This window comes from Mauremys reevesii, linkage group 7, assembly GCF_016161935.1.
Source record: "Mauremys reevesii isolate NIE-2019 linkage group 7, ASM1616193v1, whole genome shotgun sequence".
Classification (NCBI taxonomy): Eukaryota; Metazoa; Chordata; order Testudines; family Geoemydidae; genus Mauremys; species Mauremys reevesii.
Genome location: NC_052629.1, coordinates 107,859,741 through 107,885,677, shown reverse-complemented (window position 1 = coordinate 107,885,677; position 25,937 = coordinate 107,859,741). Strand labels below are relative to the sequence as shown.

At 45.0% G+C, this 25,937-nt stretch overlaps 1 protein-coding gene across 1 annotated transcript in view; it reads right to left on the bottom strand.

Annotated features, from left to right (window-relative positions):
- PLXND1 (plexin D1) overlaps positions 1-25,937 on the bottom strand; it is a 133,394-nt gene that overhangs the window by 71,958 nt on the left and 35,499 nt on the right. The window contains exons 3-10 of the mRNA XM_039480790.1: positions 24,625-24,756; positions 22,307-22,407; positions 21,369-21,498; positions 18,904-19,078; positions 17,283-17,391; positions 15,321-15,423; positions 4,175-4,279; positions 1,005-1,094 (exon numbers count right to left, since the gene is read on the bottom strand). Coding sequence (XP_039336724.1) covers positions 1,005-1,094; positions 4,175-4,279; positions 15,321-15,423; positions 17,283-17,391; positions 18,904-19,078; positions 21,369-21,498; positions 22,307-22,407; positions 24,625-24,756 — 945 coding nt within the window. The remainder of the gene's footprint in view (positions 1-1,004; positions 1,095-4,174; positions 4,280-15,320; positions 15,424-17,282; positions 17,392-18,903; positions 19,079-21,368; positions 21,499-22,306; positions 22,408-24,624; positions 24,757-25,937) is intronic.

The window sequence follows — 25,937 nt, the reverse complement described above, 5'->3', positions numbered from 1 at the left end:
GCCTGTATCTGCTGATCTCTATGTGGAAATGAGCAAGAAAATGTAGCAGTCTGCCCTGTCTACATATTTTAAAATGTTCCACCAAAATATATGACTAAGGGAAAAGTTTTCCCTCAACCTTTTTTTTTAAATGTTTCTGTCAGAACCCTGTTCTGCAGGGGTAGCACCTAACTCTACAGCGACACTACGGGAACTTGAATATTTTGGAGACATTACTAACGGATACTGAGATCAATGTATGTAAATAAGGGATTATTCTTCAGGCGACAGCTACAGCATCTTTTTCTTCACGGTTATTATAAATTCCCCACCATCCCCATAGCTGATACAGTCTCTCCACAAATCTCTGACATATGTTCAGCGGATACAGGGCAGAAGCCTGCTCCCACTGATGCTAAGGGGATTTTTGCCATGGACTGCAGTGGCGGCATGATTAGGCCTTGTAAAGGCTCAATTCTGCAAGATGTTGAGGGTCCTCATCTCACACTGACACCAACAGGAGTTGAGGGGATTCAGCACCTTGCAAGATTGAGCTCCAAGTGACAGAATGCTCTTTCCTGCAATACTGAGCATTGCCTATGGGCAGATTAGAAGCAACAGGATTAGATGAACCCTGTAATAGGAACTCTCTAAACGAGGCCAGTGAAGTGTATTGGGACATGCTGGGAACTAATGTACTAATGCTGAGACTGGGTGGGGTGAGAGCTGCTAGACAGTCCCATGGGATAAGGCAGAGAAGACAGGAAGCAGAGTGCCTGTGACTCTGGAATGCTCTCCCCAGCTATCAGCATATGCAAAGAGCACTCTGGGCATCTTTCTGGCAATGCTAAAAGCCGCTTTGTTTCCTTTCCAGTTCCGCATTGTTTGCAGGCGGGAGGGAGAGGGTGGGAGTGTTTTATTTGTTGTATGTTAGGGAGCTGGAGGGATGAGATGGGCCCTATCCAAATGCCCCTGTTTGGAACAAAACCCAGACTGCCTTGCAGACCCTCTGCCCAGATACTTACCAGGACACTGCTGCACTGAATGGTGGAGGTATTCACCCATCTGGCTTCAAACGTCCTGTCAGTTCCAAAATGACATTCCAAAACAGTATCCTAAAAGCAAGAGAAGAGAGGAGAGAGCTTTTGCAGCAATATACTTTTCTATTTTTTCCACCAGAATCAGAGATGAATGGAGCTGCAGGGCTTGATTCTGACCTCTTTCTTCTGTGAACATCAGAAGTAACTCTATAGATCAGTGGAGTTACCAATGGGATAACTTAGTCAGAGATTGGAATAGGACCCAAGGGTTTGAATTTGGGGATTACAGATCCTGATTAACCCTGGTTAGTCATAAATAGCAAAGGGAGTAACCGCTTAATCGCCACCATGTTAAAAATCACACAAGGGACAGATCCTGGCCCCTGTCTGCTACAGGAAAGCTGCTCTGGCAGGACAACTGAAGATTTCCCTTGGAGTGAGGGAATCCACGGCTTGAGTAGGGGTGGGAGGTGGCATATCCAAAGTGTATAGTACCCTGGAGATCCTCAGCCAGCACAGTGACTTGTAGGGGGCTTTTATAAGGGTGGAATTTAGAGTTGCTCTGAGGCTGCTCTAAGTAACAGCAAGAGCCAAACTGGTCTCTAGCTGTCTTGGTTAAGATGAACTGTAATGTGGCCAGTCATCTGGGCTTAAAGCCACTTTTGTCCCCCTAGTGCAGGGTTTCTCAAACAGGGGTCGCTGCTTCTGTAGGGAAAGCCCCTGGCGGGCCGGGCCGGTGTGTTTACCTGCCCCGTTCGCAGGTCCAGCCGATCGCGGCTCCCACTGGCCGCAGATCGCTGCTCCGGGCCAATGGGAGTTGCTGGAAGCGGCGGCCAGTACGTCCCTCGGTCTCCACCGCTTCCAGCAGCTCCTGCGACCCCTGTTTGAGAATCCCTGCCCTAGTGTCAACTGTGCTGAGCAGAGCTATGGTATAGTTAAGGATCTGGCACACAGTATTTTTCAAAAATAAATTTCCCTACACTATGTTACTAATAACAGCAGAGACCAAATTCTGCTCCCGGTCTTCCTAGTGTACACATCCTGTGTGAATAAATCCTGTCTCCGAGGCTCAGTGCAGCACTTTTAATGAGCACTAAATATACCCTAAAAATCACCGCACAGATTTGATATAACAGCCTGAAACGTGAAAGAAGCTCCTGATTCATGGCAGGAGCCAACTGACTCACACATCACACGTGCGGCAGCAAGAGCGAGGCTGAAATCCTTTCACTGTTAATCATTACACCAATCTGTAATGCAGGGATAGGCAACCTATGGCACGTGTGCCAAAGGCAGCACACAAGTTGATTTTCAGTGGCACTCACACTGCCTGGGTCCTGGCCACCAGTCCAGGGGGCTCTGCATTTTAATTTAATTTTAAATGAAGCTTCTTAAACATTTTAAAAACCTTATTTACTTTACATACAACAGTTTAGTTATATATTATAGACTTATAGAAAGAGACCTTCTAAAAACGTTAAAATGTATTACTGGCATGCGAAACCTTAAATTAGAGTGAATAAATAAAGACTCGGAACACCACTTCTGAAAGGTTGCCAACCCCTGCTGTAACATATGCTCTTTAAACCGATCCATGCCCTCTCCCTCTTTCGTTAACACATTAGCAGTCTCAATAGCAGCAGCAATGGATCTCGCTTCCTGGATCCCCTCTGTGCTGGGAATGATCATGAGTTACTGAGTTTCTCCTGAGAAATGCAGCAGAACTAATCTTGCTCTGCTGCTCCAGGAGGATTTTGCAGACTGGAGGAGTGAGGAAATCAAACTGCAAGGTAGTCGTCTGGGCTGCCCTCTGGGAATTGAGGTGCCTCAGTAACCTTCCTGTTTACTCCACTGCTGATCAGGTTACATGTGCTATGTCTTCCTCTTTAGCCACCTTGTGGCTCCACAGAGGAAGCCGGATTTTCTCCCATTTTGCTGACAATACAGGGGCACATCCTTATTTACAAATGCAAGACCTTAGACAGGAAACTGCAACCAAGTTACAGCAGAGAACAGTTTTCTTTGCTGGTGTAATGTACAGAACAAGGTTTTCCCAAAGCTTTGTTAACATCACAGCCCTACAGCCTGATCCTGCTTGCCTTCTGCCCAAGCCCTTTACGCCTGAAGACATGCCCAAGATCTGCTCATCACGCTGAATAAAAGACAAGATAAGTGGTCATTGGTGTGCACATTTCCCCATTTGGCATCTGCTTTTGTGGTAACTGTGTAGATGAATTAGGCCCACAATTGCACATGAAGGTTTGAGAACCTGACCCAAAACAACACAAGACAGTATTCCATAAATACCAGCATTTATTATATTTCCCCACCCCTCCGTTATTTCCTCTGTCCCTTCCTGGCTTCTAAAACACATCCTAGAATGCATCACTCTGTGGCCACTGCTATGATTTGCATTTGCCCCATGCAACCACCTACACGCCAAAGCATTTCACAGAAAGGGACATCATTCTTTTAAAGTAAAGTTAAAATACATTTCTGTGTCGGTCTGGTTAGTGCGGGGCTTTCTGCTTATATTTCTGGACTTAACTTGGTCTTCATGCTAGCTTTCCCTTTTAACAGTGTTTCTTTCTTTTCCAGAAGCAAGGCCCCGAGGATTGCCCAGCACACTGCTTGGGGAGCATTCCCTTGTGAGAGCCAGGCACCTGCATGCTCACAGGATGGAACATGGAAAACATATCCACCAAAAGTGTGAATTTTATTTCCCCCAAACATTTTGTTCTAGAGGATATTTTACAATGTGCATAAATCCACATACTGCACGCATGCCATGAAAGGTCTGGCATTAACTATAATAGGTCCCTAGAGAACGTCCATATGCAAGCTGAATTTTCCCTTTGCTTTTTCTATTTCAACCCACCCACCCAGGTGGCTACTTTTCATGAATGTCCTCTGCTAGTACAGCTATCTCTGCATTTAATGAAGGTGGAAATGGGTAAACTGCTTAAGATTAGATGTTAATGGGCGTTAGGTGCCTAAATACCTTTGAGGATCTGGGACTTCACTCCTGTATGGGCAGAGGGTGGCACTCCCTCAGCAGAATCCAGTAGTCTGGCTCTTGGACTTGTTATGTGCCACAATAGGATCACTTGGTTAGCTCATTTGAACCTTTTTGCTTTGCCTACAAATTCAATTACCTTGGAGAAAGCAGCATTAGCCAGTGAGATCATGATGTCCTGAGAAGCCCCTGTGGGCATCGGTTCTAGCGAGGCAGGTACAATCCGTGGACAATCAGTGGTGCTCTGCAATTTAGAAGACAAGAAAACAAAGAAAGGTTAATGGGAAACTTTGCTGAGAACATGTTGAGCCTTCTTATCACACAGAGACAGAAGGAAACACTGAAAAGTCATGAAAAAGTCCCCTTCAGTCATACCTTAAAGTCAGCCTGAAGCCTACTAAACGAAGTGAAAACACAAGCTGACCCCATGATGTCAGGGAGACTGCATGGCTCCTAGAACTGGGAATGTGACCCTAACCTTTTACCTCTGGGTCACCAGTTTAAGTCCACCCTAAGAAGGTGGTGACCAAAAATCAATACCATCTGATGGCTGTGTGATAGCAACAAGATGGTCGCCTCAGTCCAGTTCCCATCAGACAGCTGTCCCCACCACTGTCAGCACTAACTGGCACCCTTGCTGGCGGTCTCAGTCTAAGACCAAATGGGAATGAAAACTGAACAACTTTCTCGCCTCATCTTGCAGGGCTGCTTCACCTTCAGTACCTGTTCAGCGGTTATATAGAGGACTTCAGTCTCCCCGTGACACAGCTGTCAATCTGGGACTCTTCACTTTGCACAGTAAAAAAATTGTTTGTAAATCAAAAGCAAAACCATATGCTCTCACAGGGGCCACTCTGGGGCTCTAACTACAGTCCCATTATTATAGTCACTTAAGTGCTAGAGGAAAGTGCCAGAGGGACACTCAAAAGACACACTGCAATGAACAATGGCAAAGCTTCCTGCAAGACCCCCTCTTGTCAGCAGAAAGCAAAGTGTCTTGTAAATTGCGGTGCACATTTCTTTAAGCCCCTGCAGAGATTTCACTTTACAGTGGTCTCTTCTGCACACAGGCATTTCAGAGGTGTGTGTGCACGTGAGAGAGACAGTGTGAGAGTGTGTGTGTGCGTGTGTGAATGAGGGTGGGGGGCTATAGAAGGTTGTAAGAGGCATTAGAGAAGGAGCAGCCAAAGCAGAATCGCTGAATTTAAAGATCCAAGTGAAACTGAAAAATGATTTTTAAAAGACACCCATTCTGTGTCATCCCCCACTTTTCTTCTCACTTGGGTGTGATGGCTCAGAAATTGGTCTGATTCTAAGCCCAGATCTTTATGACAAACCCATCCTGTTCTTTCAGATGTAAACTGCACTGCAAACAGCAGCAACAAACTAGGCCAGATTCTTCTCTCCGTTACCCCAGGGGACATCCAGAGTAATGCCTTTGACAGTGGAGTCATTGGGGTAAATGACAGCAGAATATTTGATCTGATATGCAGAATAAATTATAACAAAGGGCATGATTCTCTTCTCACTTACCGTAGTTTTACTCCAGTGTAACTCCACAGACTTCAGTGGAGATATTCCTGATTTACACCACTGTGAAATGAGAATCAGGCTGTATAACACTAAGACACACAGCTGAACATTTTCATATTTCTGGAAGCTCTCTGTGCACTGGGAACTCTTAGCACTTAAAGTGCCTCTCCTGGCTCTTTTAAGAATGGCTTCAGGGTCAATGAATTATCTTAAAGTGTTTGTTTGACTGTGAAAACCCTGTTTCAGTTCTTATCAGGACACTGATCTTAACCAAGCACAGTCAGTGCTGCCTCATCATGAAGATTAAATAACAGAGAGAGACGCATGGGAGGGGGAGAGAAGTAAAAACAACAAAGAAAGGAGTTTGAGGGAGATTTCAGTCCATAGACTCCTTGAGTGAAAAGAGTTAAAGCAAATGCAGCCGGGGACTGAAAATTTATGTGAAAGCTCCTATGGTCTTGTGTGTCCTTGCATGTCACAGCAACCAGCTTGGCTTGCCAGATAAATACTCTCACAGGGCTGATTAACTCGTTGTCCCGCAGTCCCTTCTCCTGCTGTTCAACAATGACTGGAAAGGGAACTTTCCAGCTGATTAGCTCATTCGTGGCTGGATCAGGGAGAAGGGCCTGAATTTTTAAAATGCTCCTGTGTGGAGCTGATGTGACATTTTCTTCTCAGCAGCGATGCCACAGGTGCTTGGTTTTTACATAATGTGGAAAGATTTGTAAATGTTTAATTCAGGGTTTTTCAAACTTCATTGTACCATGACACCCTTCTGACAACAAAAATTACTATACAACCCAGGGGCAGTGGGGCCAAAGCCAGAGCTTGAGGGCTTCAGCCCTGGGCCGGGGAGGATGGTTTGTAACCTGAGCCCTGCCAACCAGGACTGAAGCCAAAGCCTGAGCGCCGCCGCCCAGGACAGAAGCCCTGGCTTCGGCTTCAGCCCTACGCAGTGGGGCTTGGACTTTGGCTTCAGCCCCAAGCTGAAGCAAGCCTAACACCAGTCCTGGCGGCCCCATTAAAATGGGGCTGCGACCCACTCTGGGGTCTCAACCCACAGTTTGAGAACCGCTGATTTTAATTATTTCTGCACAGGTTGCAGTTCTGAGGGCGTCATTCTCAGGCCTGAACAGTGCCTTGCTCTGCAAGAAATTCTATTAAAATCAATGGGAACGTGAGTCCCCTAGTTAACAGCAATTCCAGGGGGGCAGAATTAGAGATGTGCCTGAACTGGGCAGAAGATCTAAATCTACTTGAACTCTGGGGAACTAAGGATTCAGATGTGAGCTTGCTGCAGGCCTAGTTCTAGTCTCCATGCAGTTACCCATGTCAGATAGGATAACACTTCCTCAGCTCCTTTGGTTTTGATACAATAAAAGCGTGGCGGAAGCCAGAGTGTGGGAAAGACTTGGTGAAATCTTCAAGTGTCTTAACAAACCTCAGTGAGTTCCAGGTCCATCACGATAATTTTGTACCTTAATCTAGAAATTAGTGATTAATAAATAAATAATTAATAACTATAATGATAGTCAGACAAGTGTCTTTGTTTTGTTCCCTACCGTTTAGGACAACGATTTACCCTGCGTACCCTTCTGACCATGTTGTTCCACTCTCTTTAGATTCCTCCACTGGCTTCCTCTCCTCCACTTCATCAAATTCAAGCTTCTCGTCCTGATCTTCTCGTCCTGTATAATGTCACCTCAGGAATTCTCTGCCTTCATCCCCTGCTCACTCATCATGGCCAACTAGACATCAGCTTGTGAAAAAGGGGTTTGGTTTTGAAAAAAGCAAAAGCAAACCCAGATATGGTTTGGATCTGGGTCCCATTTTATCTGATGCACCAAAATGTCAGAGGTTCTGGCATTGGCATCTCTTAACAATACTTTCCAATCAGTGGCTCATGAGCCTGCAAGGCTGTTGAAAAGCAACACATAAGAGTGATTTCCTGCTCTCCCTTTCTGAGCAAGTGAAGTACTGGATGGGAACAAACGTGAGGCCTTGTGGAGGCAGGAGACGAATAGACATAAGGACTCAAAGGGAGTCTGTTCCCAAAATATCAATCAAAAGGAAAAAATAAAAAAGATGACCAATTTCTTTCTGGATGTGGTTTGGCAGAGCCACCACTGCTATTCAGCTTCAAATTCATCCCAAGCCACAGAAAACAAAATTATCACTTCTCTGCAAACTAATGCCTGCTCTCCTTGCGTCAAGAAGCAACTACTGTCATGTCAATGAACAAGTTTCAGTTAGGGTTATCATACGTCTGGATTATCCCGGACATGTCCAGATTTGGGGGTTTTAAATAGCCGTCCGGGAGGACTTCGTAAAAATCTAAAAAGGTCCGGGATTTCCCTCCCAGTGCAGAGTGCAGCGCGGCTGACAGAGCGGCCAGGCCGGATTGAGCCACTTGCATCGGGGCCTCCAGCAGCCAGAGCCCCTCCCCTGCTCCCCCCCTACCCTGCAACCTCAGGGCACCGCGCCAGCAGCGCTCGGGGGGCGGGGCTGTGCGCTCCGCGGAGGAGCGCTGGAGCATGTCTGCAGCAGCGTGTCTGGCTCCGCGTGGAGCCAGACACGTTGGGCTAAGCAGCATGGTAAGGGGGCTGGGAGGTTGGAGAAGGGGCAGGGGGTCCCGAGTGGCAGTCAGGGGACAGGGAGCAAGGGGGGTTGGATGGGTCGGGAGTTCTGGAGGAGGCCTGTCAGGGGGCAGGGGTGTGGAGGGGTTGGGGCAGTCAGGGGACAGGGAGCAGGGGGGTTGGATGGGTCAGGGGCTCCTGGGGGGGGGGCTGTCAGGGGACAGGGGTGTGGATTGGAGTCGGGACAGTCAGGGGACAGGTAGGGGTGGGGTTCTAAGGGGGCAGTTAGGGTGGGGTCCTCAGGAGGGGGCAGTCAGAGACAAGGAAAAGGGAGGCTTAGATGGGGTGGGGTCCCGGGGGGCAGTTAGGGACAGGGGTCCCGGAGGGGATGATCAGGGGAAAAGGAGCAGGAGGGGTTGGATGGGTTGGGGGTTCTGTGGGGGGCAGTCAGAGGGCAGGAAGTGGGAGGGAGTGGATGGGGCGGGGCTACGCTCCCACCCATGGAGTGTCCTCTTTTTTGAAAGTTCAAATATGGTACCCTAGTTTCAGTGCAATTCTACATTTGTCAGCAAAGCTGCAGGTTCCGTGCAGTGATTTCTTAGAAAAAAGTCAATCCACTAATGCTATGGGTTTTTTTTTTTTAAATCCTTCTTTCCCAGGAATTTCCTTTGGATTTAAGTAGAAATATCCTGTGTACAAATACATGATGATTATTAAAAACATTAAGGACTAATCTGTTGGTTGCTGATTTTCAATCATCTTCTCTGCACTACTACTGTCATCCACTGCCAGGCCAGTGAAATCAATGGGATATTAGGGTCTACACTGGTACATTCAGGAGTATGTCCGGGTACCTGGTACATTCAGCAGCACAGCAGATGCATTTTACCTGAACGTACCTGGAATATTCAGCACCAATAAGGAGATCAGAGATGGATGTATCTTTTCCACTTGGGATAACATTTTCAATAGCACCTAAGAGACTTAGGAGCCTATGTCTGACTGACTTTCAGTGAAATGTAGGCTCCTCAGGGCAGATTTTAAAAGGTATTAAAATTGGAGGTAGGTGCTTTTGAAAATCCTACTAGACACCTATCTAGAATGTTAGGTGCCCAAATACCTTTAAATATCTGGCTCTAAGTGCCTAAGTCATTTTTGAAAATCAGATTTAGGTGCTTCTGAAAATTTTACCTTTCATAAATCTTTTAAATTATTGTTACGCATTTATACAGCACCTACCATCTGAGGATGTCAAGGAGTTTTACAAAAAGGAAATAAGTCTCATTGGTAGGTACTATTATTATTTTCATTTTCCAGGTGGGGAAACTGAATCACAAAGGAAAAAAGTAAGTGACTTGCCCAAGGTCACACAGCAAACCAGTGTCAGAGGAAGGTACAGCTCCCAGGAGGTTTAAATTCTAATCCCTCGCTCTCACCACTGGGCAAAGCTTCTTACATTCTCCATGATTAATCAGCCTTGTGAGCCAATGAAAAGGGCCCATATAATTGAAAAAAAGAGGGCATAGCTTGCAAGCACAGTGTATGTCTTCATTTGCACACACAATTACTGCAACTAGGCACACAAATCAGGCAACTGTGTGTGCAAAATGGCATTTATGTGCATGCAATAGCCTGATATTCATGTGTAATTGTGCACTCAAATGTGGGTACACACTGGCACACACTTTTTTTTTTGATGATTTGTCCCTTAATTAAAAGTAAATTCATATCCCTGAAGCATCATTCAAAGACTTGCTCTAAATTTTTCAGTAAGTAACAGCTGTGAACTCAAGAGACTCAGTGATTCTCAGATGCATCCAAATCTGGAGACAAATCCTCAGGGTTCTTACCCAGCTTTTATTCTGTCCCTACTGAGGCAAATCTCCCATTGACTCCAGAGGGAGTTTTGCCTGTGTAAGGACCTCAGGATCTGTCTCATTGAGCTCATCTGATTACTTTAATCCTCAGTGGTTCAGGCAGTTTGTTCCTTTGATAGTCCAAGGATTCTAGAGGCTGAAAAGCTGTGAGGTGAGGCTGTGGGCAAGGGGTCACTGAGACTGCTATACTTTCCCTAGAGAAGCAAAATCAAAACGATCAGGCAGTAGGTGTAACATGCTCTGTGAATGATTTTTTCCCCTGGAGGAAATGGGAGGGGGGAGCATGAGGCTGGGGCTTTGAGTTTCCCTCCCCTGTGCATTCAGGGATGTACAATTCAGGCTTTGTGGAGATACAGGGCTGGATTCTTCTCTCATTCCCAGCAAGGCAGTGTGAATCTGGAGAAGTAAGTCCACTGAAGCCAACAGAATGATTCTGGATTTACACTGGAGTGGAATGTGGCCCACAGAAGAGAATTTGCCTGTGAATGAGGGATCGGCTCAGGATGAATACTAACCCAATTTAGCTTATCTCTGGATTCCTTTTGTGACCATAGAAGATTGTCATTCACTGTACGCCCAGGATATATTCTGTGGGACAGTGTATATGACTGTGTGCTAACTAGGGTGACCAGATGTCCCGATTTTATAGGGACACTCCTGATTTTTGAGTCTTTTTCTTATATAGGGACCTATTACCCCACACCCCCTGTCCCGATTTTTCACACTTGCTGTCTGGTCACCCTAGCGCTAATGCAGGCAAGATTATGAACACAATGTAATGGTTCGTTATTTTGGAAGTGACTTGCATCTCTTATTGGGTGGAGAGATGTGCCATGGATCCCTCACTGAGGGTTAATTTTAGAATCACAGGCTGCCTGGCTCTGTTATTTCTAAGGTATCCATCACAGCAGTGACTGAGACTAATTTACAGTCCTTACACAGGCAAAACTCTCAGGGGTTAAAAACCGAACAAGAGCATCAAGATCCGACTCACAGACATTAGCCATGGAAAAGACTTTGTTGGGATAAATGCTGTCAACCCCTCCCTGTCAGTGCAGGATTGTTCCCTGGAGTGTTTTGGCCTGTTTATTTTTAAATTCAACCTAGTTATTGTTGAAAAAAGGTGCTTAATATATATTTTTTTAAAGAAAAGTGGAGTATCAGCTGGCTTGGGGAGCTGAATTCATTTGATGCATATATCAAGAGCCCAATTGTGCCAGCTGCTTGAATGCCCTTGACTGAGAGGTTTTTGTTCATATGCATAGTGCAATGAATTTCACCATTGATCACCAGTAGGAAAAGAACACAGTGCCTTCAGCACTGGCCCTACTGGTAGCAGTAGAAGACTCTTATCATCTTTGTAGACCAGCCACTAAAGGGGGACATGATACACTTACCTAGTGGCACAGGAGCAAGAATAAGGCTATGTCTACACCAGTGTTCCCTCTAATTTTTCCCACCTATGTGTGGAATGAATTTTGTTATGTGCACCAATATAGAGGTGATGTGTGACACATGACTTTCATATTGGTGCACATAACAAAATTCATGTGGTAGGGGTGGGGCTGAGGGGCTCGGAGTGTGGGAGGGGGCCCAGGGCTGGGGCTGAGGGTTGGGATGCGGGGGTGTGAGGGCTCCGGCTGGGGGTCCAGGCTCTGGGGTGGGACCAGGGATGAGGGGCTCAGGGACTCCTCCCAGATCTCTCTCCCTGCAGCAGCACCTTGACTGGTGGGGAGATGCGCCTCTCCCTGCTGCAGCAGCTCCAGGGCTGGTGCCACAAGGTAGGCACCCCTCCCCTGGTCCCGGTAGGTCCAGGCCAGGGCTGGGTTTGGGCTGGAGGAGGGGCGGCATGAGGCCGGGCTGTCCCGGCCACGACTGGGTCCAGGCTGGCCACCTGGCTGCGGATGGGGCTGCGCTGGGTTGCGCTGACCTCGCTGGGGCCGGGCTGCGGTGCCCCAGTTGCGGTGCCCCGGCTGTGGCTGGGGCATCTGGGCCGTGGCAGGTCTGGACTGCAGGAGGAGCTCCCCAGCAGCGGCAGGTAGGGGGCCAGGCTAGGTTGGGGCTAGGCAAGGGGCGCCCCTCCCCTGGCCGCAGGAGGTCCCCAGGAGGATTCCCTGAGAACCTGCGTGGTGCTAAATAGGCTGCTGCGCAGCTTACAGGGAACTTGGGTCTACACTAGAGACCTTCCAGTGGCACAGCTGTACTGATGCAGCTGTGCCGCTGTAAGATCTCTCATGTAGCCACTAGCGTAGCTAGTGGGGTTCAGGGGAAGCAGCCACTTCCCCTCAGCACGTTTTCAAAAAGTGGCAGCACGGCCGGAGGAGCCATGGGGGAGGGGGGGCAGGCGTGGCTGGAAGAGCAAGGGGGCTGGCTCCTCGGCCATTATGCCCCGCGTGGAGTGCACCGAGCGCCGGGAGCAGGCCGGGGACAGGCGGCGGCACAAGGCGGAAGGTGAGCGGGGGGTCTGGTGCCTTGCACTGGGGGGTCTGGGCAAGGGGCTCCCCGGGGCCGGGCCCGCAGGGCAGAGGCGCAAGCTGTGCTGTCTGGATGGGGGGCCCTGGCACGGTGCAGGAGCCTGGAGCCTCGGGTGGGGGGGACGGGACCCTGCGGGTGGGGCCGGGCAGCACAGCCTGGCAGGGGACACCTGCAGAGTGCACTGGGCAGGAGAGACTCTCCCGGGGACGGAGGGGGGTATCTGCACCCCCGGGAAGCCCGCAAGAGTCCTGAGCCGGCCCTGGGGTTAATCTGGGGGGGAAATGGGAGGAGCCAAGGGGGGCGTGGCCAGAGGAGGAGCCAAGGGGGCATGGCCAAGGGGCGCCTTTTTTATGTTTGCTCCCCCTACACTTAAAACCTGGCTACGCCACTGCATGTAGCCGCTCTATGCTGATGGGAGAGTACTCTCCCGTTGACATAATTAAACCACCCCCAATAAGCGGCAGTAGCTATGTCAGTGAGAGAAGCTCTCCCGCCAACTTAGCGCTGTGCATACTACCACTTATACCAGAGAAACTTATGTCTGTCAGGGGTATGTTTTTTTCACATCCCTGAGCGACATAAATTTTGCCAACATAAGTGATAGTGTAGACATGGCCTAAGTCACTGTTTACATTTATTTATTTTCCTTTTTAGAAAGCTTCTCTCATCCGTAGAGCCCTGCATGGATACAAAATTTGTATCTGCATCCAATCCACAATCTGCAAAAATGGTCTGGGGATATAAACTGAATATCTGCAGATTTTCAGGACTCTACTCATTCAAACAGCAGTAACAACATCATGTGATTTAGTGACTAGTCCCACACACAGAATAGCAAAGAGTCAAAGGGTCAGATTTTCAAAAGAGCTCAGCATGTTAGGTGCTGAGAACTTTTAAAAATCTGGCCCAAAGTGAATGATTCATGAACAAAGCAGGGGCTACAGATTTATACTGTTCATTTAACAATTACAAAATGCTAAGAGATTTGGAAAATGTTCACAGATGAGTCACAAGCAGAGAAGAAGGTTAAATCTGCAATGAATATTATTCTCAAAGAACGATTTGACTGTCTGTGACTCAACAGATGCATGAAGCCTTTCATACTGTTTTCATATGGAAAGAACTGTATAGGATAAAAAGTTGCAATGTATCGGTCATATCTGCCTTCCTTCTTTAATGAATTACATGAGTTCCAGAGATTTCCACAAAAGGAGGCAGGGTATGAAGGGGCATGAATGGAAAGCAATTAGATCTCTGAGGTCAAGTCTGGAAGAGAGAATGGAAAGTCTAATATATGGCCAAGGTCCTTGTATAAAGGTAACAAGCAAGGGGAATCTCTGTCTGAATGAGCCCGAAAGAGGCTCCGAGTGCTAGCACCAAAGAAATATTCAATTTAAAATGTAAAAGCTTGGCTTCGAGGTCCAATAAATTGATTGCTAAAGGCCAATTTTATTTAAATTAGCTTTAGTTTAAATTTCAAAAGCTTGACTATGCCAAGTTTCTGTGTTATTAGGAGCTGTAATTTGGATAAAGGCGATTTTCTGCACTCACCAGTGGCGCTCTAGTAAGTTAGCTGCCATTTCATTAATGTACCACAACAGCCTAGTAAAAGCTAAATGAATTGTAAGGTATTGCTAGATTTATTTTATTGCTTAAATCCAGGCATCCCAAGGTGCGTGGAAATCAAGGCATTGCTCCAGTTTGAATGGTAATAAAGAACCCAGGGACAAAGCCTGCTGAAATAACCAGGAAAGCTGAACATGTACATTGGAAGAATCCCACACAGGAACAATTCTTTACTCTGTTACAAGATACACAGACACACACAGCTGTGTCAACGACAAGAAAACCAGAGATAAACTGACGAAAGGTGTTGGACTGACAACCCAGGAAACTGAAGTCCTCTTTTTAGCTGTAGAACAGGTACAGCTCAGTGTCAGTTTCCCCCACAATGCTTCCTCCTCAATAGAGGGACCACTTTAAGAATGGAGAGGGCAGACTAGACTCCATCTCAACACAATTTTTTATGCCTTCTGCTGAAGTTGCTAACATAAGTGCTAGTTGGGGCCAACAGGTTATGTAACGTTGACACTTGTCTACTGATTGAGACGACAGAACCACTTTGCACAGCTCACTGAATAGCCTTTCACTGTAACCACTTTCAGTCACTACCTGGAGACGCCATGTGATCAAGCACACATATGGGAACTAGCAACTGCTTGGTTCTAACGCTGGCTCTGCTACCAGCTCTCTGCATGCTCTTGGGTAAGTCACTTCACCAATCTTAGCATCAGTTTCCACATCTGTGAAGAGAGGGCAAGAATACTTACTTACCTACCTCACAGGGGTGTTAATCAGTGCTGCATAAATGCTAAGTATTCTTGCTACTAATTGGAGAGAGATTCAAATGGTGACAGGCTCTGTATCCCATCACCAATCCAGACAGAAGCATTTTCAGAACCTGTGAGCTTTCTAGTGTCTAGAAAGCCATTACTCCTGTGCACTAACACACAGCTTTTTATTTCAAAATCTCAACGCTCTTTAAAAAGTGCAGGAACATTATCTTCATTGGGGAAACTGATGCACAGAGTGAAGAAGAGACTTTCTGAAGGCCACACAGCAAGTCAGTGACAGAGCCAGGAACAGAGCCTCTGTCTCCTGAGTCCCAGCCCCATAGGTGACCCCATATATATTCAGTAAAGTATTCTAAACCCAATGGCATCTGGTCAACACAGGAAATTCCTCCAGGAAAAGACAGAATATAATAACAATAATGCAGCCAACTTACAAAATCTACAAAATAACAAAGCCCCATGTGCCTTACATTCATCTTTAGTGAGTCCTCACAATCAGAGTAATTGGAGACACACATGTATTTCTTAGTGCACCAATAACACTTCCATTTGGTCGAGAGGCAGCTGGTACATCTGAAATGCATAAAAAGCAGGTGCACTTAATTTTTAAAGGTCATGCCGATTTCAGCCCCCTCCTCAGAGCCCAACGTCAGGGTCAGGTTATAGTTCTTCACATACCTGTAGACTCTGTGTTCTCTATTTTATGGTCCCTAGGACAAATCCATTCAGAGAAGGCTCTGGTCATTCTATCCCTCCTATTATTGTCAGGGCTAGGCTGAGTCCCAAAAGCTCTTGAGGCTGTCGCCCTGATTCTGCATCAGGCTGGCCCTTTGTGGGGAATGACCTCTCCACAAGCAGATAAAGGTGTCAGTTCACCCTGGCTCACACAGTCAAAGCTTCCAGACCACAGAATGACGTGAGGCAGCCAGTGAGTATTTGAGCTCCTCTCCCATTTTTTAAAATATGTCTTTTAGACCCTGTAAATTTTCCCATTAAATCAGGTGACGCTAACTTTTCTGGTGGCTTTTTCAACGGCTTTGTGTAGAGGCTGTGGAATCCTGCACTGACTGGGTCATTGGGTCACATCATTATATCCTGTAAATGTGCATAGAGTTCCATGGGTTGAAACCAGCATCACAATCTCATTATATCCAATGAGAGATACATAGCTATTCCCAAGCAGTTCTGGAAATATACGGGATGGGACTCAGCGTGTCAAATGCATGGATTATTTGTCTGACTGTTTCTGTTGTTTAACCCTTAGAATCAGAAGACAAATGTACCCAGCCTGAAGGCTTTCAGCAGAGAGTTGGGAGCCAAGTATACCTGGCTTCTCTTCAATCCTTTCATCTCCCTCTAGCCTGACAGCTGTCTGGCTCCCTGCTCCTAACTCCCTCCTCTCTCTCCAATGAGGTTCCTCTGGCTTTCTTAGTCCTCTTTTGGACTCTCCCAGAACCACTGTAGCCCTGCCCCATCCAGCAGCCCACAGCCACATGCTGCTGGTCCATATCACTGCACAGGGCTGCTCTGGGCTCCAGGCCAGTTTGTCTGCACCCCAGGTCTCACCTCCTGCTGTGATTCCCCCTCATACCCTGCTGGTTTCTAGCTTGAGGAAGTAGTCAGAAACTGGTGGTGGAATATATCATGAGGTCAGCCACGAGATGATGGGCTTGTTTCTGGGGGATGTGGGGGTGGGATGATGACAGGGCATTTGGGAATCTGAAGGCATGCGTACAGATCTGTCCTCACTTCCCTGCAGCCAGAAACCCTCCCTCTCCTTGGCACAGCAGCCTTTAGATACCTCCACTAAAACCTTGGAAACTGTCCAGTCCCCAAGGTATGATGCTTCCAAGGTCCCCTGATACTATGGTGATGGATTCTCTATCAATACTATAGATTAGATTAAATGCAGTAGACTGACTAGATACATTCGATGCACACACAGATTAGCATGCGAGTGCTAAAGAGTTGGAGATTAGCCAGCACCCCAAGGGTTAACACAAAAAACTTTCAAATAAAAATATTGTTCATGTTTTTTTTTTTTTAAAGAAAAAGATAAGCCAGGCTCCATCAAAATGTCCAGATGGCTTGAGAGGCTGCTAGGACCTTCCTGTATAAATCCCTGGCAATCATCATCCTCAGTCCTGCCAAATCCTGCCCAGGACTCAAACGTCCCGCTGGCAGGGAGGGCTTTTCCGGCTCAGTTAACCCCACAAGAAAGCACCCTCAGATGATGCATATACACCATTTTGAATTGCTCAATTTACATCTGTTCCCCTGGCACAAAGATTTGGGAGTTTCAAGCACCAGGTTCTGAAGTGACAAATAGTAGCTTGCTCTGCAGTGTCTCAACACCCTGCCTTCTCCCCCAACTCTGACCTCCCCCCAAACTGCTTTGGCTGCTGTAATTTATGGAAGGTGAGATCACTTACGCTGTTTTGGGGTAAATATTTCCAGTTCTTTTGCAATCATAGATGGTGAAATTGGCCCAGACAATATTTTTCCCGTTGACCCGTATTGCAGTTTGAACAATCACATGGTCTGAAACAAGCAAGCCAAAGAAGATTGGATCACAAGAGAGTTTCTATTTTTTGCTCAATCTTAGAGGGCAAGACAAACTTCTGAGTAAACAATATCCCAGCTGCTGAAATTTTTTCTCTGGGGTTTCCTCTGGGTTGCCTCACAGAGTTCATATGTTTCTCCTTATTTAGTCCCCCTAACTTTAAACCCCTTGCCCCCAAAGTTAAATTAGTATCTTTATCTACACTAGGTCCTAAGTGGTATTTTTAAATATGTTAATTAAATCCGATTAGTCAATATGTTTTAAAACCTCATTAATTTTCTCAGTGTGGACAAACCAACAGAGAATGGTGAAAAGTCCCATTTTTGGCTACCAACATTTGTAAACTACATTTCTCCTACTGTTTGCTTAATTGCTTAATTTTTTGAAATCTTATGATAAACACCCCTGGGATGAGAGTCAAAGCCTCTTCCAAGAAGTGCATAAAAATCAAGATAGGCTTCCAGAAATTGGCTTGGACATTACCATAAACAACAATACAAAGCCGTTCAATCGCTACCATTCTTCCTACAACTGGGGAGAACATCAATGACATCTTTTAAAACTGCCTAATATGAGTGGGAATTTCAAAAGTGCTCAGAATGTTGGCCTAACTCTGCTCCCACTGAAGTCAATGAATAAACCTCCATCAACTTCAGTGGAGCAGTTAGACCAATGGTGAAGACCTGTGAAAATTCCACCCTGAAGTCTAGAATGTTTAGGTTGAAATTTTCAAAATTGGCTACAGATTCTGGATGCCTCACTGTTTGGGTAACCAGCATGAAACAATCTGGGCCTGATTTCCAAAGGCATTGAGCGCCCATCTCCTCTGACTTCAAGTGGGACTGCAAACGTGCAGTGTCTATGAATGTCAGGTCCCAAGTATCTCATGCTGAGCATCCAATTTTGGAGGCATCCAAAGTTAGTGGGCAGGTTTGAAGATTTCAGTCTCAGTATTTTGGAAAGAGCAGCATGCAGATGGTATTAGCATTCCTGAGCTGTCTCAGACCACACTTCACTTTTTCTTTTGGATTTTTTTTCTGAAATGTATTTTTGAAAGGAAAGTAAAATAGTAATGTTTAGAAATACCAATAATGCTATTATTTATAAAGAGCTTAAACTTGTAGATTTCTGTACTCATTAAAAGAAAATTAAAAAACAAATTTTAACTAGGCAACATGAGCAAAACCCAGTAAGTTACATACCTGAACTGGTTTTTCAATTCCACCAGTAACAATAGATGGATTTGAAAATACTGATTGACAACTCATGTTAGGATGGTAAAAAGATTTCAGGAACTTCCAGCAGTGATTATAATGTGACATTTCATATACTAGAGAAGCTGCTCAGCTTTCCTTTTTTCCAATGCTTTCTATAAATAGTATTATTTGCAAAAAATGACCTTTAACCCCAAAATCAATACAACAATTAAGAAAATTAATTCCATAAAAGAAGTTTTGGAATGTAAGTTGAGCCCATTTTCCATTACATACCTTGATTGGGTGGGAACATGGGATATTTCTCTCTTGGAAGAAAATTACAATAAATAAAATAGTTTACATCATTTCCAGGGACTTTGGCGACAGTGTAGATATTATTTCCATAATCACAAGACATCTCCATTCCACTGAGGCTCGGGATGTTCCCATTTATTTGGATTATCATGGCCTTAAATTTGGACAAAAAGTTCAATTATTGCCATAGAAAGTGATTTACAGAGTTGGACAAGGTGAGTGAAGCATATAGACTAATCAGTTCAGCAAAAATGTCCACTGACAGCTGATTTTTTCAATACACCTCTACCCCGATATAACGCGACCCGCTATAACATGAATTCGGATATAACACGGTAAAGCAGTGCTCGGGGGGAGGGGCTGCACACTCCGGAGGATCAAAGCAAGTTCGATATAACACGGTTTCACCTATAATGCAGTAAGATTTTTTGGCTACCGAGGACAGCGCTATATAGGGGTAGAAGTGTATTTATTTTGTCATATGCGTCACATGGTGTACAAGAAATTGCTACAGTAATACACCTTTGTCACTGCAGAGTTCCATTGTTTCCATAAGTAAATATATAGGGTATGTTTATAGTTTGACACTCAGACCTAGCCATGTGCTTTATTCAGATGGTCGTCCAAAGACAAAGCCAACATAAGAGCCCCACTACACAAATCTGACCTGCTCCTTTCCATCTGGAATGTGCCACCTAGCCCACTCCTACCTAAGCACCTTACTGGTTCTATCCCCGCCTTGTTTTGGAGCACACCACTTCCCTTTGCAGCAGCAGCTCCTTGTGGAACTTCAAATACCACCAGGGTGGGATTATGCCCATGAAACAACAAGAGGAGAGTGGGGCAAACCAACTCTGGATCTGAAATTCTTGAACTTTGGGGAAATTCTAGTCTATAGCCAAACCTTCAGGCCGATGACTAGCTGTGTTATAGGCCCATAGTGAGAAGACCCTTCTGCCCCAATAAGGAGTCCATGTGTTCCTGATGCCCTCCACCCCGCCTGGGAGAGAGGAGCCCCTCAGGAACTCTAGGAAAGTGGGCAGGGTAGCTGCTCTAACTTACTGAAGTGTATATTAAAAGGGCCATTTCGGTTGAAGGGCTAGTGGTGATTGATGGAGAAAATATAGCTCTGCACTCCTCCAAATGCATTTTTGGTGGTTTATTTTTTGTTGTGAAACTTTTTGCCTAAGCAGCTGCAGGAATTGAAGGTTTTGAGGTACTGGCTTTTCTTTTGTACATGATCTTAAAATAAAACCCCAATGGCTAAGTTCTCTGCAGTTGTGACTCCACGGCACAGTCAATAGGGTTTTGCCAGCAGATCATTTGACCCCAAGCCTCTGCTTCAAAAAAGCCAAATGAGAGTTTTCTGTGGCTTTGTGGCTAGGACTGTGGGTCCCAGTTCTGCCAGACCCAGACCCTGAACTGAACATCTCCCCTGAGCTCTGGGGAAGTTTGGAGATGCAGCCAAACTCTGAGCCTCACACCGATCTCTAAACTTAATTAAAATACAGGTTTGCTGCTGATTCAACACTGTGATGAAAACTAAGTACATAGTCAGTGACCCTGTAACCCAGCTGTTTCCAGCCACTGAGAAGCAGTACCAGATGTGGTGTTTGAGGTTTTAGGGATTGGTACGCTGGGTTCCCTCTCCCACCTGTGCTGGGCACTGGTCCATTTTGCTGCCTGCTTCCCATTCAGTAGCTCATTCCAACACATTGGAGCTGATCAAAGTCTTTTAGATGAAAAAGATTTTTTTTGGTTGAAAAATTCCCTTTTCCCCCAAACCAAAACTTTTCCCATAAAACCGATTACATTATCAAAAAGTTTAGCAAATTTTTTCATTTACCAGAAACTTGGTTTTTGGTAAAGAAACCATTTTGATACAAATTTAAAAAATAGTTGATTTTGATATAAATGTTGGTTAAAAAAATTATAAAAAATGTCACGAAAAACAGATGAGTTAATTTAGAACCCCAGGAAAGGGAACAACTTCAAAATTTTATTTTATTTTTTCAAAATTGTTTTTCCTATTTTTTTAATGGGTAAAATTTTCAAAAGCATTCAAGTGACTTAGGAGACTAAGTCCCATTTTCAAAAGTGACATAAAGGCATTTCGGAGCCCAAGCCCTATTGATTTTCAATGAGACTTAGACTCCTTTTGAAAATGGGACTTCTGTGCTTTTGAAAATTTTGCCACAGCTCTGTAATACACAATGGGGCTTGGGCTGCTCCAATGACCAGTCTCACCACTGAATGGGAAGCAGTGGACATCAGCTGGTACCAGCTGGAACATATGAGGTGGGAGTCTGGCAAACTGGTATTACTGCCCCCAAAATGTTTGGAACCATTATTCTAGCTAGAGCAATGACATCTGTGGACACCAAGAACAGATGGTGACCTGTGGCCTACAGCACTTTATTAACCTGGATCCACATTAGGTGTACCTTGCTGTCATTGTCAATATTAATTTCCGATGGCATGATTGTCATTGAAGGACACTGCTGCACTCCCTCACTCGCACTTGTCCAGAAATTTGGCTCAGTGGAATTAACACACTCGTGCTGCAGAGAACACCTGAAACAAACAGAGGCACAACTTATGGTGGGATGCCTATCAAAATATTGATAAAACTGTTGTGACAATTACGAAGAAGGTCCTGTAGAAATCTGGAGACTTCCTCCCATCTCTCCAACTTCTGTGTATCAGCCTATTGTGCTACTACTATAGTTAATGGGTACAGTTATCACGATATCAGCACACCACTCCTGTTAGCATCAATGGGATATATGTGTATGTGATGGAGAGAGATTAGACCACAATGACTGAGTGCAGAACAAGAGAGAAATAGCTGTACATGTGTGTTTGGTCAAAAATCCTGGACCTAATTTGGGAAGACAGAGTCTAATTTTGCGGCCTGATTTCTGGGTATGCGTTGAATTGTGTTCACAGGTAACTGCAGCTGCCAATGATGGGACTAAGCTTTCTTACTAGCCATTTGCACTCACAGTCAAGTGATTGGTTTCAGAATGGTAACCGTGTTAGTCTGTATCAGCAAAAACAACGAGGAGTCCTTGTGGCACCTTAGAGACTAACAAATTTATTTATTCATTGATTAGATGACTAACACCTCTTCTTTGCATTCACAATTAGCTGTAGTCATAAAAATGCAGATGCAATTAAGTGTAAGCAAAAAAGTACACTCTCACAGCTGGAGACTTGGTTGAAACATCTTTAAAAGGATTGCCCTGTATTTGGTAAAAACTGGGAAAGATCAGGCAAAGGTTGTCAGATAGCAAGGCTGTGCAGCAAACCATCAATCTGCTGAAACTCTGAGGAAGAAGACTAAAGACAATCACCCAGGAGAAGATACAAGAAGTTCTACCTGGTCTCCATTGTACACCATCCACAGTAAGCATCAGCTGCAGCCAGGCACTCTGTACATGTTGTATACTGGTCACAGGCAGCCACCTTCACACGGGTCATCTGTGCAACAAGCAAAACCCAAAGTCACTATCATTCCCAAGGTATCCAAACATTTTCAGATGCCACAAAAAAACCCAAACTCTCTGGTGTGTGTGCACTTCTTGACAACGGAAAGGAAACCTCTAGCTGACACTAATGAGGTACTGATGAGACCCACACATGGTGAAACACTTTGAATAATAGACTAGATAATGTATTAGGATATGTACTAAGAGGGAACAATCCTGCCTTGGCAGGGCTAGACTTTTCCATTACTCCAATTTATGGTTCTGTGCGTAATGGGAGCACTAGGTGCAAACAGAAAACTATATGTCTCTGTTTCTTGTTAGCCAGCATCTTCGGCATAACTGCAAGATGGGGGACAGCAACATTACTAAAATATAAAACCCCTTTGATGGTTTAGATGGGACCAGTTTTTGTCACCATTTCACCACACATTACTTGGGTCATGATAAGTGTGAGTATCTCAAGATTTCATACTTGCCAGAGCCCTTCTACAAGGGGGTGAACAACGTTTGTCTACTTATGAAGGGACCAGAAGTTACCTAGCAGTACAAAATCATTCACGTGTAGGGAAATATGATTCCTGGAAGAGCAAGTAGGTCAGCAGTACCTCTGGTGACTTGCTCTGTAAGAACCACTTGGAAGGGGAGAATGCAGTCATTTGTATGCTTTCTTTCCTAGATTTTTAAACACTTGGAAAATAAGACTGCGTGGAACTTGATAATTTAGAGTCTGACAATGCAAGGTGCTGAGAGCCCTTACTTCCCAAAAGGTACTCAGCATCTCAAACAACCAGTCATCTGGGCCAGTTTCTCCTCTCCTTATCCTCATCCTCAAACACATGCTGTGCACAGCTTCCACACATGCTTGTCAAGATTCCCAAGATGTAAATTCCATTGGCAAAAGGAACTGATCTGGCCTAATTTAACGGAAAGGGCCAAGCTATCTGATCTGAAGTACTGCACACGGGGTTTTAGACAGCCCAGGATAAAGTTCACAGCAGGTATCTTTTTGTGCTCCAAAGTGTTTGTGAGGTGTTTAAAAGGTCTGAGATATTAGCTAGACAGGCATCCTGGGAGAGTTATGTGAAATGATAATGGCCAGTCTGCAGGGAATTACAGCTGGAAAGTATAAATACAACATATAAAATTAGTGATTGTGTGTCTGTTTCAACAAATTAAAAGGTAATTCAGGACAGACCACTACAGCTTGGAGCAAGAACTGAACTCTATTCCTCCTCAGTTGTTCACTTAATAGAAGGCAAGGAGACACCATTTGTTTCTTCCTGCTATGGAATTTTCAGGCCTCTCCAAAGAGAGAGCCTTCCATGCTGGATAGTGCCCTCCTATGAGATGAGGTGTGTGAATTTTTAGGTACAGTGAAACCTACCCTGACGACCAGCTCCAACAGGCAAACCATTTTCTTGAGTGACCCTTTAAAAGTATCCCCAAAATTTCTAGTACAAAGTTATCCAGCTTTCAGATAAAGACCAACGTCTACTTATTTTTGCCAGCCCTGTAGGTAATTGCTTAAGGCATGTTTCACTGTAGCTTTCACCTTTAGTTGCATAGAGATGGGTGAACCAGTTCAGATAACAGGAATCAACCTGAACCCTGGCCCCAAACTCCAAATAATCATTATGAGGTTTGAAAAAGTTTGGGTAACTTTTTATTCATTTTCACTAAGAGTGAAGCTGACATGAATCATGCATCCAACCCCCTGAAACTTGGGGAAGTTCAGATCCAGAACTAAACTTTGCAGCTGGATCTGGTCTCAGTAATGGGTCAATGCAAACCTCCAGATCCAAATACCCCCAAATTTGGTGACATTTGGATCTGAACTTTGAGGCTAGGACCTACCTCTAGTTTTCATGTCCCTCTGCATTTCCAAGTTCTGTTCAGAAGTGCCCGTACCAAAACTTTAGACAAAAGGCTATTCTCACAATAATTCTAGCCTGGCCAGAAGGAAATGGTACCAGAAATCTTGCAAAGAAGTTTGTTCCTATGTGACTTCCAGCCCAGCTATAGACCCAAAAGGTATGGATGGTTCTGAAAAGGTTTGATCTAAATTTTGGAGTGATTCCTAACCTTTACAAGTCTGTTCATTACTGGTATTAAAAGAATATTTCTGCTCCTCTCTGTTCCTTAAGCCAATGCTGATTGTAAATATCATATGAATGCACTTTGCCAAATGTATGGAGAACACAAGTCCTACCTGATAGGAAGTCATGAGGTAGAGGTAGCTGGAATCAGAAGGATCAAACTGCATGATGGGATGAACAGATTCCCCATAAGCCACTGAAACTGACTTCCTGCTAATAATCTTCGTGGCACTGTTCAGATTAATCTATAATGAGAAAGAACCTTTTGTTGAGATCAAACATTGTTATGGGGGAGATGTTTTTCTCACTCTTTTTATAAACTCAGAAGTAAAATGGTAACTAATAATGCCTTATATTGTCACATCAGCTTTAATCTCAAAGTGCTTCATAAGCTGCATAAACACAGCACCACTGAAATGCAGCCACCAATGGGGTGGAGGGAAGCAAATCTGCCTGGAACACAGAACACTTGTGAGGGGAAGTGAAATATTGGTTGGTGACATGATCTCCATTTTTAATGTCTCAGGCCAAAGACTCCTACTTAGCAAGCTGCATGGAACTCCCTTTTTCTGCCATGAAAGGGTGAAGATCCTGCCACCGCAATGACTTACAGGACCTAATTCCAATCTCACACTGGTGTTATGTCAGTCTAATTCAGATCATCTCAATGGAGTCACTCCTGATTTAAACCAGCATAAATAAAATCAAAATTAGGTCTTCAGACATATACAGGCAAATTCATTGTTATCATTATCATCATCATCCTATTGGAAAATTATTTTATTTCCAAATCTTTATCGAATCAGTTATGCTCAGAAAAGTGTTATTTGTATGACAGCAGCATTCAGAGGCCCAACTCCGGTTGAAGCCCCATTCTGCTAGACATTGTACATATACATTGCAAGCTACTAACTAAATAGATAAGAAACATGGAAGAGAAGAAATATTCTCATCTCCATTTTACACATGGGGTCGAGAAAGATCAATGACTTCCTGAAGTCACACTAGAAGTCTACAGATAGGAACTTAACCCAGATCTCCTGACTCCCAGTTGTGGTGCCTTAACCACAACACCATCCTTCCTCTCTTCCAGCTAATTTCCCCCCTGCCCCTACCTACAAGCTTGGCTTTTTCTTCACAAGATATCTCTTTCTGTGATGCCTCACAGGCCTCGCTACATTAGCCTTTTTGCCCTTAAAAAATTCCCACCAATGCTACGCACTGGTGTAGCTCCACCAATGGAAGCATTGGCAGGAGACCCAGTACAGACAAGGCTGCAAACAGTGTTACCATCGTGTAACCCTCAGAGCAGGGCTGGGTGACATGGTGAGAATAATGCTGATGGACAGCAGACTAGCTACCTAGTCTAGAGCTTCCCCTATTGCAGCTATGCCGGTGTTGGCAATAGAGGGAAATTTTTAGGGAA